This window comes from Oncorhynchus clarkii, unplaced genomic scaffold (genome assembly GCF_045791955.1).
Source record: "Oncorhynchus clarkii lewisi isolate Uvic-CL-2024 unplaced genomic scaffold, UVic_Ocla_1.0 unplaced_contig_1422_pilon_pilon, whole genome shotgun sequence".
In the NCBI taxonomy this organism is placed as follows: domain Eukaryota; kingdom Metazoa; phylum Chordata; class Actinopteri; order Salmoniformes; family Salmonidae; genus Oncorhynchus; species Oncorhynchus clarkii.
In genome coordinates this window covers 42,501-65,809 of record NW_027261142.1, presented here as the reverse complement: position 1 = coordinate 65,809, position 23,309 = coordinate 42,501, and the positions used below count along the sequence as shown (strand labels likewise).

Genomic DNA, 23,309 nt, shown 5'->3' with positions numbered 1-23,309 from the left:
TTTTTCTATATAATGTGTTTACTTATAAATTGATATGCAACCATTGATTCTTGAAGAATGTAACTACTTCAACTGTTGTACCCCATCAGAACCCAAAATATAAGCTTTGTTTTACTCCGTTTTTAAACATGGTAAATTTAAACAATCACTATATAGCCTGAAAACATGTTTCAAACTATAATTTTGATATTAATGTATTCTGCAGAATAAACCCCATTACAACAACAAAAAATGTGTCACTATGTTCTATTTGAAAGGGCGAAAGTAAAATGACAGATATTATCCGTATGTCGACAGGCAGCCAAACCTCAGACGAGCCAGGTGATGTAGATCCATCATGGCGTCCCGGGGATCCGAGGTGATGCAGTTGCGTTATGACGCAGGTGAAAACCTGCCGCTGTGGGACGCGCTCGGCGTACAGCTGGGCTGTGGTTGGTCGGTTGGGGCAGCAGCTCGTCGCTACGAACAAGCTGTAGCAACGCAGTAGTATCGACCGGACAGGCTCAGAACAGCACGATTCTTCAAAACTAGAGCGTGAGTGACTGTCACTAATTATTATCACTACGATGTATACTATTTAAAAGCGGACTTTGACAACTAACGTTAGTTTAGTTTTTATAGTTAGCTAGTCAGGTAGACATTCCCGAATGCCATCACATTCGAGTCCCATTCGGAGCGGCTCAGAGTGTGTGTGTGTGTGAGAGAGGGAGAGAGGGATATTTCTGGAGGCCTCCAGACGGGGTTGGATGAAAACAGTATAGTTGAATTGTGCTGGACCGGCTGGCCAGAACGGGCTAGACCGACCGTTATGTATAGCTAACGTATCACTAGGCTTGCATCTACGTACTGTAGGCTAGTTCAGTTAGCTCAGTTAGCTTAGCTCAGTTGGTTCAGTTAGCTCAGCTCATTCATTAGCTCTGCAGCAAGTCTTTAGCAGCTTAAATCAAGCCCTACGCAGCAACTCACATTTGTGCTAAAACAGCCACTGACTACTAGGTAGTCACATTGTTTTCGTTGTAACTAGATATTGTTTGACTGTTGTCCTTGTATGATGAACAAGTCCTTTACTGATTTAGACGTTACGATGTTATTATCAAGTAGTCAACTTTCCCCCGTCAACAACAAGCAGGCAGTAGCGGTCTGTCATCAGTGACATGCCAACACATTATCCGGCCTAGGGGCTTCTGATCGGGAGGCGTTTATCAGTGACACACACATATCACCATGGGCGCCTGAAATGTTAGTATAAAAAAATATATCCTTCTACATTGTTTCTTAACAGGGGGAATGGATATTTGTTTTGCCACAATAAATTATATACATTTTTTAATGACTAGATCACTAATCCCTGAAAATCCATCCCCCAATAATTAATTGACAGGTTTGAAACCCTACCAACTCTGTGTCTCACAAACTTCCCAACCCATTCCCTGATAATCCCTCCCACAGTGATTGATTGACAGGTTTGAAACCCTACCAACTCTGTGTCTCACAAACTTCCCAACCCATTCCCTGATAATCCCTCCCACAGTGATTAATTGACAGGTTTGAAACCCTACCAACTCTGTGTCTCACAAACTTCCCAACCCATTCCCTGATAATCCCTCCCACAGTGATTAATTGACAGGTTTGAAACCCTACCAACTCTGTGTCTCACAAACTTCCCAACCCATTCCCTGATAATCCCTCCCACAGTGATTGATTGACAGGTTTGAAACCCTACCAACTCTGTGTCTCACAAACTTCCCAACCCATTCCCTGATAATCCCTCCCACAGTGATTGATTGAAAGGTTTGAAACCCTACCAACTCTGTGTCTCACAAACTTCCCAACCCATTCCCTGATAATCCCTCCCACAGTGATTGATTGACCCACAGTGATCGAGGATTTCATATTTGTATTTATTTAACCAGGCAAGTCAGTTAAGAACACATTCTTATTCACAATGACTACCTAGGAACGGTGGGTTAACTGCCTTGTTCAGGGGCAGAACGACAGATTTTTACCTTGTCAACTCGGGGATTCGACGCTCTAACCACTAGGCTACCTGCTGCATGATAATGAGGAAATAAAATGTTTAAAAAAAATACATATTGTTTTAGCCAATAAGGATTTCAATTTTATACTTGGTAGATTAATTAAAAAAAATTAAATTGCACATTACATTTTCATATTTTTGTCTCATGATCGGGCGGCAGGGTAGCCAAGTGGTTAGCGCATTGGACTAGTGACTGGAAGGTTGCAAATTCAAACCCCCGAGCTGACAAGGTACAAATCTGTCCCTGAACAGGCAGTTAACCCACTGTTCCTAGGCCGTCATTGAAAATAAGAATTTGTTCTTAACTGACTTGCCTGGTTAAATAAAGGTAAAAAAAAATAAAAAAATGTAGGTCAAATACAAATGTGAACTTTGATTTATTCTTTTAACAATTTTCTTTCTAAATATGGCATTGTTCTCTGGAAGGCCATTGAACAAGAACTGTCAACTTGAAAATGCAAACTGGAGTTTCGCATTTAAATGTGGTCATTGATTATGTTAACATAAAAAATAATGTTTCAAACAAATTATTAATTTATCCTGATCAAATTAGATTTTTTGGGGCAGCTATATATATGTATCCATATATTGCGGCCCCAACAATGCAGTAATCACTAACAATGTAATACCAGAAAAAACAAGGTAGATAAGAACACTAAGTAAGGAGACTATATACAGGGTCAGTACCATATTAACATGTACAGGGATACTGGAGTGATGGAGGTAGATATGTATTGGGGTAAGGAGACAGGGATACTGGAGTGATGGAGGTAGATACGTATAGGGGGAAGGAGACAGGGATACTGGAGTGATGGAGGTAGATATGTATAGGGGGAAGGAGACAGGGATACTGGAGTGATGGAGGTAGATATGTATAGGGGGAAGGAGACAGGGATACTGGAGTGATGGAGGTAGATATGTATAGGGGGAAGGAGACAGGGATACTGGAGTGATGGAGGTAGATATGTATAGGGGGAAGGAGACAGGGATACTGGAGTGATGGAGGTAGATATGTATAGGGGGAAGGAGACAGGGATACTGGAGTGATGGAGGTAGATATGTATAAGGGGAAGGAGACAGGGATACTGGAGTGATGGAGGTAGATATGTATAAGGGGAAGGAGACAAGGATACCGGAGTGATGGAGGTACATATGTATGGGGGGAAGGGGACAGGGATACTGGAGTGATAGAATAGATGCTGTTCATTCAGAAAGTTTTCAGACCATTTGACATTTTTGACATTTTGTTACATTACAACCTTGTTTTAAAATGGATCAGACCCTTCTCCCCCGATTGCTCAGTTTGGCCGGGTATCTCTAGGAAGAGTCTTGGTTTTTAAGAATGATGGAGGCCACTGTGTTCTTGGGGAACTTCAATGCAGCAGAAATGTTATTGGTACCCTTCCCCAGATCTGTGTCTCGACACAATCCTGTCTCTGAGCTCTAGGGACAATTCCATTCGACCTCATGGCTTGGTTTTTGCTCTGACATGTACTGTCAACTGTGGGACCTTATATAGACAAATCCCATCAATTGAATTTACCACAAGTGGACTCCAACCAAGTTGTAGAAACATCAATGGAAACAGGATGCAGCTGAGCTCAATTTTGAGCCTCATAGTAAACAGGCTGAATACTTAAATAAGTAAATAAAGTATTTCTGTTTAGAATTTCTTATAAATTAGCAAAAATTTCAAAAAATCTGTTTGCACTTCGTCATTATGGGGTATTTTGTGTACAGTGAATTCGACTCTTCCTAGAGCTTGCCGCCCAACCATACTAATCAATCGGGGGAGAAGGGCCTTGGTCAGGGTGGTGACCAAGAACCGATGGTCACTCTGACAGAGCTCCAGAGATCCTCTGGAGATGGGAGAACCTTCCAGAAGGACAACCATCTCTGCAGCACTCCACCAATCAGGCCTTTATGGTAAACTGGCACCAAAAGGACTCTGACCATGAGAAACAAGATTCTCTGGTCTGATGAAAACAAGATTGAACTCTTTGGCTTGAATGCCAAGTGTCACATCTGGAGGAAGTCTGCCACCATGCTGTGGGATGTTTTTTATCAACAGGGACTGGGAGACTAGTCAGGAATGAGGGAAAGATGAACAGAGCAAAGTGAAGAGAGATCCTTGATGAAAACCTTCTCCAGAGCACTCATTACCACAGACTGGGGTGAAGGTTCACCTTCCAACAGGACAGTGACCCTAAGCACACAGCCAAGACAACACAGGAGTGGCTTTGAGACATGTCTTTAAAGAGCCCAAACCCGATCGAACATCTCTGGAGAAACCAAAACCCAATACAGACAGGTCACTGGCCTCCTCCCTCGAGGCTGTCTAATCGGTGATCAGGTCTACCACCATACTTTCATCAGCAAACTTGATGGTGTTGGAGTCGTGCGTGGCCACACAATCATGGGTGAACAGGGAGTACAGGAGGGGACCAAGCATGCACCCCTTAGGAGCTCCCGTCAGGAAGTCCAGGATCCAGTCGCAGGGAGGTGTTCAGTCCCTTGGTCCTTAGCTTAGTGATGAGCTTTCAGGGCACTAAGGTGTTGAACACTGAGCTGTAGTCAGAAAAACATCATTCTCAGTGTGCAGTGCAATAGAGGTTGTGTCATCTGTGGATCTGTTGGGACGGTTTTGTATTGGAGTGGGTCCAGGGTGTCTGGGATGATGGTGTTGTGAACCTTGATCAGCCTTTCAAAGCATTTCATGGCTACAGACATGAGCGATAGAGGTCGACCGATTATGATTTTTCAACGCCGATACCGATTATTGGAGGATCAAAAAAGCTGATACCGATTAATCGGACAATGTTTTATTTTTATTTTTTGTAATAATGACAATTACAACAGTGCTGAATGAACACTTATTTTAACTTAATATAATACATCAATAAAATCAATTTATCCTCAAGTAGATAATGAAACATGTTCAATTTGGTTTAAATAATGCAAAAACTAAGTGTTGGAGAAGAACGTAAAAGTGCAATATGTGCCATGTAAGAAAGCTAACGTTTAAGTTCCTTGCTAAGAACATATGAAAGCTGGTGGTTCCTTTTAACATGAGTCTTCAATATTCCCAGGTAAGAAGTTTTAGGTTGTAGTTATTATAGGACTATTTCCCTCTATACCATTTGTATTTCATTAACCTTTGACTATTGGATGTTCTTATAGGTACTTTAGTATTGCCAGTGTAACAGTATAGCTTCCGTCCCTCTCCTCGCTCCTCCCTGGGCTCGAACCAGCAACACAATGACCACAGCCACCACATCGAAGCAGCGTTACCCATGCAGAGCAAGGGAAACAACCACCCCAAGGCTCAGAGCGAGTGAAGTTTGAAACGCTATTAGCGCGCGCTAACTAGCCAGCCATTTCACTTCGGTCACACCAGCCTCATCTCGGGAGTTGATAGGCATGAAGTCATAAACAGCACAATGCTTGGACGCACAACGAAGAGCTGCTGGCAAAACGCACGAAAGTGCTGTTTGAATGAATGTTTACGCGCCTGCTTCTGCCTAACACCGCTCAGTCAGATTATATGTAACACAGGACACGCTAGATAATATCATCAACCATGTGTAGTTAACTAGTGATTATGATTGATTGTTTTTTATAAGATAAGTTTAATGCTAGCTAGCAACTTACCTTGGTTTACTGCATTTGCGTAACAGTCTCCTTGTGAAGTGTAACGAGAGAGAGGCAGGTCGTTATTGCGTTGGACTAGTTAACTGTAAGGTTGCAAGAAAGGATCCCCTGAGCTGACAAGGTGAAAATCTGTCTCTCTGCCCCTGAAAGAGGCAGTTAACCCAACATTTCTAGGCAGTCATTGAAAATAAGAATGTGTTCTTAACTGACTTGCCTAGTTAAATAAAGATTAAATAAAGGTGTAAAAAAAAAAATGGTGCCCAAAAATACCGATTTCCGATTGTTATGAACTTAAAATTGGCCCTAATTAAATCGGCCATTCCGATTAATCGGTCGACCTCTAGTTATAACTAGTGATTATGATTGATTGTTTTTTTATAAGTTTAATGCTAGCTAGCAATTTACCTTGGCTTCTACTGCATTCGCGTAACAGGCAGGCCACTCGTGGAGTGCAATGGTTAGAGCGTTGGACTAGGTAACTGTACGGTTGCAAGATTGGGTCCCCTGAGATGACAAGGTAAAAATCTGTCGTTCTGCCCCTGAACAAGGCAGTTAACCCACCGTTCCTAGGTAGTCATTGAAAATAAGAATGTGTTCTTAACTGACTTGCCTGGTTAAATAAAGGTCTAAAAATATTTTTAAAAATACAGATTTCCGATTGTTATGAAAACTTGAAATCGGCTCTGATTAATCGGTCGACCTCTAGTGAGCGATACGGGGAGATATTAATTTAGGCAGGTTACCATGGCTTTCTTGGGTACAGGGACTATGGTGGTATGCTTGAAACATGTAGGTATTACAGACTGGGTCCAAGAGAGATTGAAAATGTCAGTGAAGACACTTGCCAGCTGGTCAGCGCATGAATATGCGTCCTGGTAATCCATCTGGCCCTGTGGCCTTGTGAATGTTAACCTGTTTAAAGGGTTTACTCACATTGGCTACTGATCACACAGTTGTCCGTAACAGCTGGTGCTCTAATGCATGGTTCATTTTTGCTTGCCTCGAAGCATAGAAGGCATTTAGCTGGGTCACTTATTTAGACTGAGAAGTGCAGTCCTAACATTCTGACTAGAGGTATTACTGATCTACCTCTATAGACTGACTAGAGGTATCACTGATCTACCTCTCTATAGACTGACTAGAGGTATCACTGATCTACCTCTATAGACTGACTAGAGGTATCACTGATCTACCTCTATAGACTGACTAGAGGTATCACTGATCTACCTCTATAGACTGACTAGAGGTATCACTGATCTACCTCTATAGACTGACTAGAGGTATCACTGATCTACCTCTATAGACTGACTAGAGGCGTATACGTTGTAATTATATAATGTAAAACGTGTGTGTTGCAGGTTGATGGCGGTGAATGTATTCTCCATCTCTTCGGCTCTGGAGAACCTGAGTCGTCATGAGATGCTGTCCTGGGTCAACGACTCTCTACGGCTCACCTACACCAAGGTAGAACAACTGTGTTCAGGTAACACGCACATACATTTAAATTCATATATTCATTAACAATATATGCTAACTTATAAATGCCTCATGTTGATACAACTGTATAAATGAATCACAACCTAGTCCTAATAATTGATATGCTAACTTGTAAATGTTGTGTGTGTAGGTGCAGCGTATTGTCAGTTCATGGACATGTTGTTCCCTGGCTGTGTCCTGCTGAAGAAGGTGAAGTTCTCAGCAATGCTGGAACATGAGTTCATCAAAAACTTCAAGGTCCTACAGGCCTCCTTCAAGAGAATGGGTGTAGACAAGGTACACTAACAACCCCCCCCCCCCCCCCCCCCAGGGTGCCACTGAGGGGACGACAGCTCATAATAATGTCTGGATAGGAGTTAATAGAATGGAACTCGTGTTTGATACCATTCTATCCCAGCCATTTCCACTAGTCTGTCCTCCTCCATTCTACCCAGCCATCACCACTAGTCTGTCCTCCTCCATTCTACCACTAGTCTGTCCTCCTCCATTCTACCCAGCCATTACCACTAGTCTGTCCTCCTCCATTCTACCCAGCCATTACCACTAGTCTGTCCTCCTCAACCATTACCACTAGTCTGTCCTCCTCAACCATTAACACTAGTCTGTCCTCCTCAACCATTACCATTATGGCTGGGGTAGTCTGTCCTCCTCCATTCTACCTCAGCCATTACCACTAGTCTGTCCTCCTCCATTCTACCTCAGCCATTACCACTAGTCTGTCCTCCTCCATTCTACCACTAGTCTGTCCTCCTCCATTCTACCCAGCCATTACCACTAGTCTGTCCTCCTCCATTCTACCCAGCCATTACCACTAGTCTGTCCTCCTCCATTCTACCCAGCCATTACCACTAGTCTGTCCTCCTCCATTCTACCAAGCCATTACCACTAGTCTGTCCTCCTCAACCATTACCACTAGTCTGTCCTCCTCAACCATTACCATTATAGTTTACTATTACTAGGCCCTGAAGTCAAATCGTAACAACAATGGCTGCTCTTGTGGTTGGCAGCCGGTTATATCAGAACTGGACGGCAGAACTTCATTACATTAAAGCTGGAATCCTAAATGGCTGTTCTTCAACTGAATAAAACAGCTGTAGACCTCGGTGAAATACTGTTATTACCATACTACTGAAATACTTACGAGCCCCTAACCAACAATTCAACCACCAGTAAAAAAACTAGAAGAAATACGGCAAAGAACAAGAAATAAAAGTAACAAGTAATTAAAGAGCAGTAAAATAATAGCTAGACTATATACAGGGGGGTACCGGTACAGAGGCAGGAGGCACTGCTTAGTTGAGGTAATATGTACATGTAGAGTTATTAAAGTGACTATGCATAGATAATAACAACAGAGGGGGGGGGGCAGCAATGCAAATAGTCTGGGTAGCCATTTGTATAGGTGTTCAGGAGTCTTATGGCTTGGGGGGTACAAGCTGTTAAGAAGCCTCTTGGTCCAAGTCTTGGCACTCCGGCACTGCTTGCCGTGCGGTAGTAGAGAGAACAGTCTATTACTGGGGTGGCTGGAGACTGACCATTTTTAGGGCCTTCCTCTGACACTGCCTGGTATAGAGGTCCTGGATGGCAGGAAGCTTGGCCCCAGTGATGTACTGGGCCGTACGCGCTACCCTCTGTAGTGCCTTGCAGACGGAGACCGAGCAGTTGCCGTACCAGGCAGTGATGGAACCCGTCAGGATGCTCTCAATGGTGCAGCTGTAGAACCTTGTGAGGATCTGAAAACCCATGCCAAATCTTTTCAGTCTCCTGAGGGGGAATAGGTTTTGTCATGCCCTCTTCACGACTGTCTTGGTGTGCTTGGACTATGTTAGTTTGTTGGTGATGTGGACACCAAGGAACTTGAAGCTCTCAACCTGCTCCGCTGCAGCCCCATCGATGAGAATGGGGGCATGTTCTGTCCTCTTTTTCCTGTAGTCCACAATCATCTCTGATTGTCTCAACTCCTCTTCAGTGTATTCCAGCTCAAATGAATAGGGACTATGTTAGTATGTAAAATAAAATCTGTAGTCCACAATCATCTCCTTTGTCTTGATCACGTTGAGAGAGAGGTTCTTGTTCTGGCACCACACGGCCAGGTCTCTGACCTCCTCCCTATAGGCTGTCTTGTCGTTGATCAGGCCTACCACTGTCGTGTCATCGGCAAACTTAATGATGGTGTTGGAGTCGTGCCTGGCCAGTCATGAGTGAACAGAGTGTACAAGAGGGGACTGAGCACGCACCCGAGGTTCCCCGTGTTGAGGATCAGCGTGGCGGGCGGATGTGTTGTTACCTACCCTTACCACCGGTGGGCGGCCCGTCAGGAAGTCCAGCAGCCATTGTTGTTATGATTTTCAACTTCAGCGCCAAGTATAGGCGCTTCTCGTTGTCGTCATCAACTCAACTACCCCCACAGATTCAGAGGATTCTGATTGGTGCGGCCATACGGTGGAGGGAGAGGGAGGGGCTTAAACAGTTTGAATCGTGGCCAGACTGTATCCATGTAGCCAAAACACAATGTACAGTTTGGAATGTTTTCAGACCCCTTTCCATTTTCCACATTTTGTTACGTTACAACCTTTTTCTAAAATGGATAAAATATTTTTTTCTCCTCAATCTACACACAATACCCCAGAATGACAAAGCAAAAACACGTTTTTGAGAAATGTTTGCAAAAAATAAAAACACCTTATTTATGTAAGTATTCAGACCCTTTCCTATGAGACTCGAAATTGAGCTCAGGTGCATCCTGTTTCCATTGATCATCCTTGAGATGTTTCTACAATCAATTGATTGGACAAGATTTGGAAAGGCACACACCTGTCAATATTAGGTCCCACAGTTGACAGTGCATGTCAGAGCAAAAACCAAGCCTTGATGTTGAAGGAATTGTCCGTAGAGCTCCGAGACAGGATTGTGTTGAGGCACAGATCTGGGGAATGGTACTGAACCATTTCTGCAGCGTTGAAGGTCCCCAAGAACACAGTGGCCTCCATCATTCTTAAATGGAAGAAGTTTGGAACCACCAAGACTCTTCATAGAGCTGGCCGCCCGGCCACACTGAGCAATCGGGGGAGAAGGGCTTGGGGACCTCCCTGACCAAGAACCCGATGGACACTGACAGAGTCCTAAAGTTCCTCTGTGGAGATGGGAGAACCTTCCAGAAGGACAACCATCTCTGCAGCACTCCACCAATCAGGCCTTTAAGGTAGAGTGGCCAGACGGAATCCACTCCTCAGGAAAAGCCACATGACAGCCCGCTTGGAGTTTGCCTAAAGGCACCTAAACGACTCTCAGAAACAAGATTGAACTCTTTGGACTGAATGCCAAGCGTCATGTCTGGAGGAAACCTGGCACCATCCCTACGGTGAAGCAGCATCATGCTCTATGGATGTTGTTCAGGGACTGGGAGACTAGTGAAGCATGGTGGTGGCAGCATCATGCTGTGGGGATGTTGTTCAGCGGCAGGGACTGGGAGACTAGTGAAGCATGGTGGTGGCAGCATCATGCTGTGGGGATGTTGTTCAGGGACTGGGAGACTAGTGAAGCATGGTGGTGGCAGCATCATGCTGTATGGATGTTGTTCAGCGGCAGGGACTGGGAGACTAGTGAAGCATGGTGGTGGCAGCATCATGCTGTATGGATGTTGTTCAGCGGCAGGGACTGGGAGACTAGTGAAGCATGGTGGTGGCAGCATCATGCTGTATGGATGTTGTTCAGCGGCAGGGACTGGGAGAGCATAGTACAGAGATCCTTGATGAAAACCTGCTCCAGAGCGCTCAGGATCTCAGACTGGAGGTGAAGGTTCACCTTCCAACAGGACAACGACCCTAAGCACACAGCCAAAACAACACAGGAGTGGCTTCGGGACAAGTCTCTGAATGTCCGGACTTGAACTTGATCGAACATCTCTGGAGAGACCTGAAAATATCTGTGCAGCGACGCTCCCCATTAAACCTGACAGATTGAAAAGATCTGCAGAGAAGAATGGGAGAAACTCCCCAAATACAGGTGTGCCAAGCTTGTAGCGTCATACCCAAGACTTGAGGCTGTAATCGCTGCCAAACGTGCTTCAACGAAGTGAGTAAAAAATGTAATCCATTTTAGAATAAGGCTTTAACTTAACACAATGTGGAAAAAGTCAAAGGGTCTGAATACTTTCCGAATGCACTAAGCTCACAAGATCAAGATGGTTTGTACGATGCTAGATTTGTAGGTATACACATGTAGGTATACACATAAGCTTGTTTTACTTCGTTTTTGTTTGAATCCAAGATCTCCCACCCCTCTCTCCCAGTAGAGAGGCTGGTGAAGGGTTAAAGTCTGTCTCAGATCATCCCGGTAGAGAGGCTGGTGAAGGGTTAAAGTCCCTGTCTGTCTCAGATCATCCCAGTAGAGAGGCTGGTGAAGGGTTAAAGTCGCTCTGTCTCAGATCATCCCGGTAGAGAGGCTGGTGAAGGGTTAAAGTCTCTCTGTCTCAGATCATCCCGGTAGAGAGGCTGGTGAAGGGTTAAAGTCGCTCTGTCTCAGATCATCCCGGTAGAGAGGCTGGTGAAGGGTTAAAGTCTCTCTGTCTCAGATCATCCCGGTAGAGAGGCTGGTGAAGGGTTAAAGTCTCTCTGTCTCAGATCATCCCGGTAGAGAGGCTGGTGAAGGGTTAAAGTCGCTCTGTCTCAGATCATCCCGGTAGAGAGGCTGGTGAAGGGTTAAAGTCTCTCTGTCTCAGATCATCCCGGTAGAGAGGCTGGTGAAGGGTTAAAGTCTCTCTGTCTCAGATCATCCCGGTAGAGAGGCTGGTGAAGGGTTAATAAAGTATCTCAATTCAATTCAAGGGCTTTATTGGCATGGGAAACATGTGTTAACATTGCCAAAGCAAGTGAGGTAGATAATATATAAAGTGAATATATAAAGTGAAATAAACAATAAAAATGAACAGTAAACATTACACAGAGAAGTTTCAAAACAATAAAGACATTACAAATGTCATATATATATATATATATATATATGTGTTTTAACAATGTACAAATGGTTAAAGGACACAAGATAAAATAAATATGGGTTGTATTTACAATGGTGTGTGTTCTTCACTGGTTGCCCTTTTCTCGTGGCAACAGGTCACAAATCTTGCTGCTGTGATGGCACACTGTGGAATTTCACCCAGTAGATATGGGAGTTTATCAAAATTGGATTTGTTTTCGAATTCTTTGTGGATCTGTGTAATCTGAGGGAAATATGTCTCTCTAATATGGTCATACATTGGGCAGGAGGTTAGGAAGTGCAGCTCAGTTTCCACCTCATTTTGTGGGCATTGAGCACATAGCCTGTCTTCTCTTGAGAGCCATGTCTGCCTACGGCGGCCTTTCTCAATAGCAAGGCTATGCTCACTGAGTCTGTACATAGTCAAAGCTTTCCTTAACTTTGGGTCAGTCACAGTGGTCAGGTATTCTGCCACTGTGTACTCTCTGTTTAGGGCCAAATAGCATTCTAGTTTGCTCGTTTTTTTTGTTAATTCTTTCCAATGTGTCAAGTAATTATCTTTTTGTTTTCTCATGATTTGATTGGGTCTAATATCTCTCTGTCTCAGATCATCCCAGTAGAGAGACTAGTGAAGGGTTAAAGTATGTCTGTCTGTCTGTCTCAGATCATCCCAGTAGAGAGGCTGGTGAAGGGGAGGTTTCAGGATAACTTTGAGTTCATCCAGTGGTTTAAGAAGTTTTTTGATGCCAACTACGATGGGAAGGAGTATGACCCTGTGGCCACACGCCAGGGGCAGGAGGGCGCCCCCTCACCCAACCCAGGTACAAACACACCCTCTTATCATATCACCACCTCTGCTACATCATCATCCCCTCACCCAGCCCAGGTACACACCTCCTCTGCTACATCATCATGTCCTCACCCAACCCAGGTACACACCTCCTCTGCTACATCATCATGTCCTCACCCAACCCAGGTACACCATCATGTCCTCACCCAACCCAGGTACACATCTCTGCTACATCATGTCCTCACCCAACCCAGGTACACACCTCCTCTGCTACATCATGTCCTCACCCAACCCAGGTACACACCTCTGCTACATCATGTCCTCACCCAACAAGGTACACACCTCCTCTGCTACGTCATCATCATGTCCTCACCCAACCCAGGTACACACCTCTGCTACATCATCATGTCCTCACCCATCCCAGGTACACCATCATGTCCTCACCCAACCCAGGTACACACCTCCTCTGCTACATCATGTCCTCACCCAACCCAGGTACACACCTCCTCTGCTACATCATGTCCTCACCCAACCCAGGTACACACCTCCTCTGCTACATCATCATGTCCTCACCCAACCCAGGTACACACCTCCTCTGCTACATCATGTCCTCACCCAACCCAGGTACACACCTCTGCTACATCATGTCCTCACCCAACCCAGGTACACACCTCCTCTGCTACATCATGTCCTCACCCAACCCAGGTACACACCTCCTCTGCTACATCATCATCATGTCCTCACCCAACCCAGGTACACACCTCCTCTGCTACATCATGTCCTCACCCAACCCAGGTACACACCTCCTCTGCTACATCATGTCCTCACCCAACCCAGGTACACACCACCTCTGCTACATCATGTCCTCACCCACCCCAGGTACACACCTCCTCTGCTACGTCATCATCATGTCCTCACCCAACCCAGGTACACACCTCTGCTACATCATGTCCTCACCCAACCCAGGTACACCTCCTCTGCTACATCATCATCATGTCCTCACCCAACCCAGGTACACACCTCCTCTGCTACGTCATCATCATGTCCTCACCCAACCCAGGTACACACCTCCTCTGCTACATCATCATCATGTCCTCACCCAACCCAGGTACACACCTCTGCTACATCATCATGTCCTCACCCAACCCAGGTACACCTCCTCTGCTACATCATCATCATGTCCTCACCCAACCCAGGTACACACCTCCTCTGCTACGTCATCATCATGTCCTCACCCAACCCAGGTACACACCTCCTCTGCTACGTCATCATCATGTCCTCACCCAACCCAGGTACACACCTCTGCTACATCATGTCCTCACCCAACCCAGGTACACACCTCCTCTGCTACATCATCATGTCCTCACCCACCCCAGGTACACACCTCCTCTGCTACGTCATCATCATGTCCTCACCCAACCCAGGTACACACCACCTCTGCTACATCATGTCCTCACCCAACCCAGGTACACACCTCTGCTACATCATCATGTCCTCACCCATCCCAGGTACACCATCATGTCCTCACCCAACCCAGGTACACACCTCCTCTGCTACATCATGTCCTCACCCAACCCAGGTACACACCTCCTCTGCTACATCATCATGTCCTCACCCAACCCAGGTACACACCTCCTCTGCTACATCATGTCCTCACCCAACCCAGGTACACACCTCTGCTACATCATGTCCTCACCCAACCCAGGTACACACCTCCTCTGCTACATCATGTCCTCACCCAACCCAGGTACACACCTCCTCTGCTACATCATCATGTCCTCACCCAACCCAGGTACACACCTCCTCTGCTACATCATGTCCTCACCCAACCCAGGTACACACCTCCTCTGCTACATCATGTCCTCACCCACCCCAGGTACACACCTCCTCTGCTACGTCATCATCATGTCCTCACCCAACCCAGGTACACACCTCCTCTGCTACATCATGTCCTCACCCAACCCAGGTACACACCTCTGCTACATCATCATGTCCTCACCCAACCCAGGTACACACCTCCTCTGCTACATCATCATGTCCTCACCCAACAAGGTACACACCTCCTCTGCTACGTCATCATCATGTCCTCACCCAACCCAGATACACACCTCTGCTACATCATCATGTCCTCACCCATCCCAGGTACACCATCATGTCCTCACCCAACCCAGGTACACACCTCCTCTGCTACATCATGTCCTCACCCAACTCAGGTGCACACCTCCTCTGCTACATCATCATGTTCTCACCCAACCCAGGTACACACCTCCTCTGCTACATCATGTCCTCACCCAACCCAGGTACACACCTCTGCTACATCATGTCCTCACCCAACCCAGGTACACACCTCCTCTGCTACATCATCATCATGTCCTCACCCAACCCAGGTACACACCTCCTCTGGGTACACCATCATGTCCTCACCCAACCCAGGTACACACCTCCTCTGCTACATCATCATCATGTCCTCACCCAACCCAGGTACACACCTCCTCTGCTACATCATCATCATGTCCTCACCCAACCCAGGTACACACCTCCTCTGCTACATCATCATCATGTCCTCACCCAACCCAGGTACACACCTCCTCTGCTACATCATCATCATGTCCTCACCCAACCCAGGTACACACCTCCTCTGCTACATCATCATGTCCTCACCCAACCCAGGTACACACCTCCTCTGCTACATCATGTCCTCACCCAACCCAGGTACACACCTCCTCTGCTACATCATGTCCTCACCCAACCCAGGTACACCATCATGTCCTCACCCAACCCAGGTACACACCTCCTCTGCTACATCATCATCATGTCCTCACCCAACCCAGGTACACACCTCCTCTGCTACATCATCATCATGTCCTCACCCAACCCAGGTCCACACCTCTGCTACATCATCATGTCCTCACCCATCCCAGGTACACCATCATGTCCTCACCCAACCCAGGTACACACCTCCTCTGCTACATCATGTCCTCACCCAACCCAGGTACACACCTCCTCTGCTACATCATCATGTCCTCACCCAACCCAGGTACACACCTCCTCTGCTACATCATGTCCTCACCCAACCCAGGTACACACCTCCTCTGCTACATCATGTCCTCACCCACCCCAGGTACACACCTCCTCTGCTACGTCATCATCATGTCCTCAACCAACCCAGGTACACACCTCCTCTGCTACATCATGTCCTCACCCAACCCAGGTACACACCTCTGCTACATCATCATGTCCTCACCCAACCCAGGTACACACCTCCTCTGCTACATCATGTCCTCACCCAACCCAGGTACACACCTCTGCTACATCATCATGTCCTCACCCAACAAGGTACACACCTCCTCTGCTACGTCATCATCATGTCCTCACCCAACCCAGGTACACACCTCTGCTACATCATCATGTCCTCACCCATCCCAGGTACACCATCATGTCCTCACCCAACCCAGGTACACACCTCCTCTGCTACATCATGTCCTCACCCAACTCAGGTACACACCTCCTCTGCTACATCATCATGTTCTCACCCAACCCAGGTACACACCTCCTCTGCTACATCATGTCCTCACCCAACCCAGGTACACACCTCTGCTACATCATGTCCTCACCCAACCCAGGTACACACCTCCTCTGCTACATCATCATCATGTCCTCACCCAACCCAGGTACACACCTCCTCTGCTACATCATCATGTCCTCACCCAACCCAGGTACACACCTCCTCTGCTACATCATGTCCTCACCCACCCCAGGTACACACCTCCTCTGCTACGTCATCATCATGTCCTCACCCACCCCAGGTACACACCTCCTCTGCTACGTCATCATCATGTCCTCACCCAACCCAGGTACACACCTCCTCTGCTACATCATGTCCTCACCCAACCCAGGTACACACCTCCTCTGCTATATCATGTCCTCACCCACCCCAGGTACACACCTCTGCTACGTCATCATCATGTCCTCACCCAACCCAGGTACACACCTCCTCTGCTACATCATGTCCTCACCCAACCCAGGTACACACCTCCTCTGCTACATCATCATGTCCTCACCCAACCCAGGTACACACCTCTGCTACATCATGTCCTCACCCAACAAGGTACACACCTCCTCTGCTACGTCATCATCATGTCCTCACCCAACCCAGGTACACACCTCTGCTACATCATCATGTCCTCACCCATCCCAGGTACACCATCATGTCCTCACCCAACCCAGGTACACACCTCCTCTGCTACATCATGTCCTCACCCAACCCAGGTACACACCTCCTCTGCTACATCATCATGTCCTCACCCAACCCAGGTACACACCTCCTCTGCTACATCATGTCCTCACCCAACCCAGGTACACACCTCCTCTGCTACATCATGTCCTCACCCACCCCAGGTACACACCTCCTCTGCTACGTCATCATCATGTCCTCACCCACCCCAGGTACACACCTCCTCTGCTACATCATCATGTCCTCACCCAACCCAGGTACACACCTCCTCTGCTACATCATGTCCTCACCCAACCCAGGTACACACCTCCTCTGCTATATCATGTCCTCACCCACCCCAGGTACACACCTCTGCTACGTCATCATCATGTCCTCACCCAACCCAGGTACACACCTCCTCTGCTACATCATGTCCTCACCCAACCCAGGTACACACCTCCTCTGCTACATCATGTCCTCACCCAACCCAGGTACACACCTCTGCTACATCATGTCCTCACCCAACAAGGTACACACCTCCTCTGCTACGTCATCATCATGTCCTCACCCAACCCAGGTACACACCTCTGCTACATCATGTCCTCACCCAACAAGGTACACACCTCCTCTGCTACGTCATCATCATGTCCTCACCCAACCCAGGTACACACCTCTGCTACATCATCATGTCCTCACCCATCCCAGGTACACCATCATGTCCTCACCCAACCCAGGTACACACCTCTGCTACATCATGTCCTCACCCAACAAGGTACACACCTCCTCTGCTACGTCATCATCATGTCCTCACCCAACCCAGGTACACACCTCTGCTACATCATCATGTCCTCACCCATCCCAGGTACACCATCATGTCCTCACCCAACCCAGGTACACACCTCCTCTGCTACATCATGTCCTCACCCAACCCAGGTACACACCTCCTCTGCTACATCATCATGTCCTCACCCAACCCAGGTACACACCTCCTCTGCTACATCATCATGTCCTCACCCAACCCAGGTACACACCTCCTCTGCTACATCATGTCCTCACCCAACCCAGGTACACACCTCCTCTGCTACATCATCATGTCCTCACCCAACCCAGGTACACACCTCCTCTGCTACATCATCATCATGTCCTCACCCAACCCAGGTACACACCTCCTCTGCTACATCATCATCATGTCCTCACCAACCCAGGTACACACCTCCTCTGCTACATCATCATCATGTCCTCACCCAACCCAGGTACACACCTCCTCTGCTACATCATGTCCTCACCCAACCCAGGTACACACCTCCTCTGCTACATCATGTCCTCACCCAACCCAGGTACACACCTCCTCTGCTACATCATCATGTCCTCACCCAACCCAGGTACACACCTCCTCTGCTACATCATGTCCTCACCCAACCCAGGTACACCATCATGTCCTCACCCAACCCAGGTACACACCTCCTCTGCTACATCATCATCATGTCCTCACCCAACCCAGGTACACACCTCCTCTGCTACATCATCATCATGTCCTCACCCAACCCAGGTACACACCTCCTCTGCTACATCATCATCATGTCCTCACCCAACCCAGGTACACACCTCCTCTGCTACATCATCATCATGTCCTCACCCAACCCAGGTACACACCTCCTCTGCTACATCATCATGTCCTCACCCAACCCAGGTACACACCTCCTCTGCTACATCATCATGTCCTCACCCAACCCAGGTACACACCTCCTCTGCTACATCATGTCCTCACCCAACCCAGGTACACACCTCCTCTGCTACATCATGTCCTCTCCCAACCCAGGTACACCATCATGTCCTCACCCAACCCAGGTACACACCTCCTCTGCTACATCATCATCATGTCCTCACCCAACCCAGGTACACACCTCCTCTGCTACATCATCATCATGTCCTCACCCAACCCAGGTACACACCTCCTCTGCTACATCATCATCATGTCCTCACCCAACCCAGGTACACCTCCTCTGCTACATCATCATGTCCTCACCCAACCCAGGTACACACCTCCTCTGCTACATCATGTCCTCACCCAACCCAGGTACACACCTCCTCTGCTACATCATGTCCTCACCCAACCCAGGTACACACCTCCTCTGCTACGTCATCATGTCCTCACCCAACCCAGGTACACACCTCCTCTGCTACATCATCATGTCCTCACCCAACCCAGGTATACACCTCCTCTGCTACGTCATCATGTCCTCACCCAACCCAGGTACACCATCATGTCCTCACCCAACCCAGGTACACACCTCCTCTGCTACATCATCATGTCCTCACCCAACCCAAGTACACACCTCCTCTGCTACATCAATGTCCTTACCGCTTCTCAAACTGCTCCTCACCAGGTCATCTCATTTCCACAAACCCAAATGACCCTCCTCTTCCTCTACCCCATGTAAAGGAGATCCATCCTGCCTGTGTTCATGTGCTTTTAGAGGAAGAGGAGGGTCATTTCAAATCAAATCAAATCAAATTTTATTTGTCACATAACCATGTGTATGTGACAAATAAAATTTGATTTGATTTGATTTGAAATGACCCTCCTCTTCCTCTACCCCATGTAAAGGAGATCCATCCTGCCTGTGTTCATGTGCTTTTACTTGGTTTTCTCCCTCTACGGTATAAATCAGGTGCTTTGTTTTCCTGTGTTTGGGTTGAACTTTTGGCTAGTCTTTTTTCAGGTTATTATAGTAGAACTGATGTAGGTAGCTGTTGATTGGGTGCTAGTGAGAGTGGTTAAGATTGGTTGTGTGTCCAGGCCCCCAGAGGACGTCTCCCACGGCGACCAAGACATTCCACGCCTCCCCGAGGCCGATACAGTCTGCCCCCATCCGCAGGGCGACGCCCACCAGAGCGTCAGACTCTGAGATACTAGAACTGAACCAGCAGGTACACACACACACACAGAGTAATACTGAAATACAAACATGAAAATAAGAATTCTTATCAAAGAAGTACCTAATTTATTCTCTATATATTTTTATTTCTAAATGTTTGATATACAGTGCCTTCGGGAAAGTGTTTTGTTACATCCTTATTCTAAAATGTATTTTAAAAATAAAAAAAATCCTCAATCTACACACATTACTCCATAATGACAAAGCGAAAACTGTTTTTTAGAAAATGTATTAAAAACAAAACAGAAATACCTTATTTACATAAATATTCAGACCCTTTACTATGAGACTTGAAATTGATCTCAGGTGCATCCTGTTTCCCATTGATCATCCTTGAGAGGTTTCTACAACTTTGTTGGAGTCCACCTGAGGTAAATTCAATTGATTGGACATGATTTGGAAAGGCACAGACCTGTCTTAAATGGAAGAGGTTTGGAAACACCAAGACTCTTCTTAGAGCTGGCCTCCCAGGCCAAACTGAGCAATCGGGGGAGAAGGGCCTTGGTCAGGGAGGTCCTGCAGCACTCCACCAATCAGGCCTTTATGGTAGAGTGGCCAGACTAAAGCCGCTCCTCAGTAAAAGGCACATGACAGCCCGCTTGGAGTTTTCCAAAAGGCACCTAAACGACTCTCAGAAACAAGATTCTCTGGTCTGATGAAACCAAGATTGAACTCTGTGCTGAATGCCAAGTGTCACATCTGGAGGAAACCAGGAACCATCTCTACGGTGAAGCATGGTGGTGGCAGCATCATGTTGTGGGGATGTTTTTCAGCGGCAGGGACTGGGAGACTAGTCAGGATCGAGGGAAAGATGAACAGAGCGATCCTTGATGACAACCTACTCCAGAGGACCTCAGACTGGGGCGACGGTTCACCTTCCAACAGGACAACGACCCTATGCACACAGCAAAGACAACACAGGAGTGGCTTCGGGACAAGTCTCTGAATGTCCTTGAGTGACCCAGCCATAGCCCGGAGTTGAACCCAATCGAACCTCTCTGGAGAGACCTGAAAATAGCTGTGCAGCAAAGTTCCCCATCCAACCTGACAGTTTGAGAGGATTTGCAGAGAAGAATGGGAGAAACTCCCCAAATACAGGTGTGCCAAACTTGTAGCATCATACCCAAGAAGACTCGATTCTGTAATCGCTGTCTAAGGTGCTTCAACAAATTGCTGAGTAAAGGGTCTGAATACTTATGTAACTGTGATATTTACTCTCTACCTACTGACCTCCTACCCCTCTCTCCAACCCTCCTACCCCTCAACCCTCCTACCCCTCTCTCCAAACCTCCTACCCCTCTCTACCTCTCCTACCCCTCTCTCCACCTACCTATCTCTCCTACCCCTCTCTCCATTTACCTACCTCTCTCTCCACCTACCTACCTCTCTCTCCACCTACCTACCTCTCTCTCCACCTACCCACCTCTCTCTCCACCTACCCACCTCTCTCTCCACCTAACTCCCTCTCCACCTCTCCTACCCCTCTCTTCACCTGCCTACCCCTCTCTCCACCTACCTACCCCTCCTACCCCTCTCTCCTACCCCTCTCTCCACCTACCTGCCTGTCCCTCCACCTACCTGCCTCTCCCTTTTTCTCATCATATGTGTGTGTGTGTATAGATGTTGGACCTGAAACTGACAGTGGATGGTCTTGAGAAGGAGAGAGATTTCTACTTCAGTAAGCTGAGAGATATCGAGCTGATCTGTCAGGAGAATGAGACCAACACCAGCCCAACACTCTCCAAGATCATGGATATACTGTACGCTACTGAGGTAGGACAGACGCATACAGACTATATGCTGGTGGTAGTGGCATTGGAGGGCCAGTAGAGGGCAGTGTACCTGTGATTGCAGTCTGTCCTGTTCCATCACACAACTATTATTAATCTTCTAATCAATAGAAGTAGAATTAATCATAATTTATTAACTTTAATAGTGATTGTTTGTTATTAAAGGGGAAGATCAGTATATTAGGAACCATTGAACATCAAGTTGCAAAATAGTATACTTCCCCTTTAAGTGTATGATGCTTGCTAGGTTACCAGCTCGGTACCAGCTGTCCTTCAGCTGAGACTTCCCGTGGTCACCAGACATCCCAGGGCATCGACTAGGTCTTAACCCTGGGGCTATGGCTAAACTCCCACCCCAAACCATTACAACCAACCATGGCTGTGGTGGTCATGACATTTGGTCAACCGGTGATTGTCAAGCAAGTAACTGGCGTCTTCATGGTAATTTACCGTTAATTAACAAACACATTCAGCATTTCCTGGCTTCCACATATCCTACAAGACACTGATGCAGACCGTTGGAACATCTACACTTTAAAAAGTCTAATAAATACATGTAATATAGCCTACACCTCAACAATTAATACATGTAATATAGCCTACACCTCAACAATTAATACATGTAATATAGCCTACACCTCAACAATTAATACATGTAATATAGCCTACACCTCAACAATTAATACATGTAATATAGCCTACACCTCAACAATTAATACATGTAATATAGCCTACACCTCAACAATTAATACATGTAATATAGCCTACACCTCAACAATTAATACATGCAATATAGCCTACACCTCAACAATTAATACATGCAATATAGCCTACACCTCAACAATTAATACATGTAATATAGTCTACCTACACCATCACAATAAATCCATGTAATATAGTCTACCTACACCATCACAATAAATCCATGTAATATAGTCTACCTACACTATCACAATAAATCCACGTAATATAGTCTACCTACACCATCACAATAAATCCACGTAATATAGTCTACCTACACCATCAATATAAATCCATGTAATATAGTCTACCTACACCATCACAATAAATCCATGTAATATAGTCTACCTACACCATCACAATAAATCCACGTAATATAGTACCTACACACTCACAATAAATCCATGTAATATAGTCTACCTACACCATCACAATAAATCCATGTAATATAGTCTACCTACACCATCACAATAAATCCATGTAATATAGTCTACCTACATCATCACAATAAATCCATGTAATATAGTCTACACCATCACAATAAATCCATGTAATATAGTCTACCTACACTATCACAATAAATCCATGTAATATAGTCTACCTACACCATCACAATAAATCCATGTAATATAGTCTACCTACACCATCACAATAAATCCACGTAATATAGTCTACA

At 46.5% G+C, this 23,309-nt stretch overlaps 1 protein-coding gene across 1 annotated transcript in view; it reads left to right on the top strand.

Annotated features, from left to right (window-relative positions):
* The first annotated feature begins 449 nt into the window (after positions 1-449).
* LOC139405212 (microtubule-associated protein RP/EB family member 3-like) overlaps positions 450-23,309 on the top strand; it is a 28,654-nt gene continuing 5,794 nt past the window's right edge. Inside the window, exons 1-6 of the mRNA XM_071147641.1 lie at positions 450-534; positions 7,048-7,172; positions 7,317-7,462; positions 12,825-12,981; positions 19,964-20,094; positions 21,723-21,875. Of these exons, the coding sequence (XP_071003742.1) occupies positions 7,052-7,172; positions 7,317-7,462; positions 12,825-12,981; positions 19,964-20,094; positions 21,723-21,875 (708 nt within the window). The 5' untranslated portion in view covers positions 450-534; positions 7,048-7,051. The remainder of the gene's footprint in view (positions 535-7,047; positions 7,173-7,316; positions 7,463-12,824; positions 12,982-19,963; positions 20,095-21,722; positions 21,876-23,309) is intronic.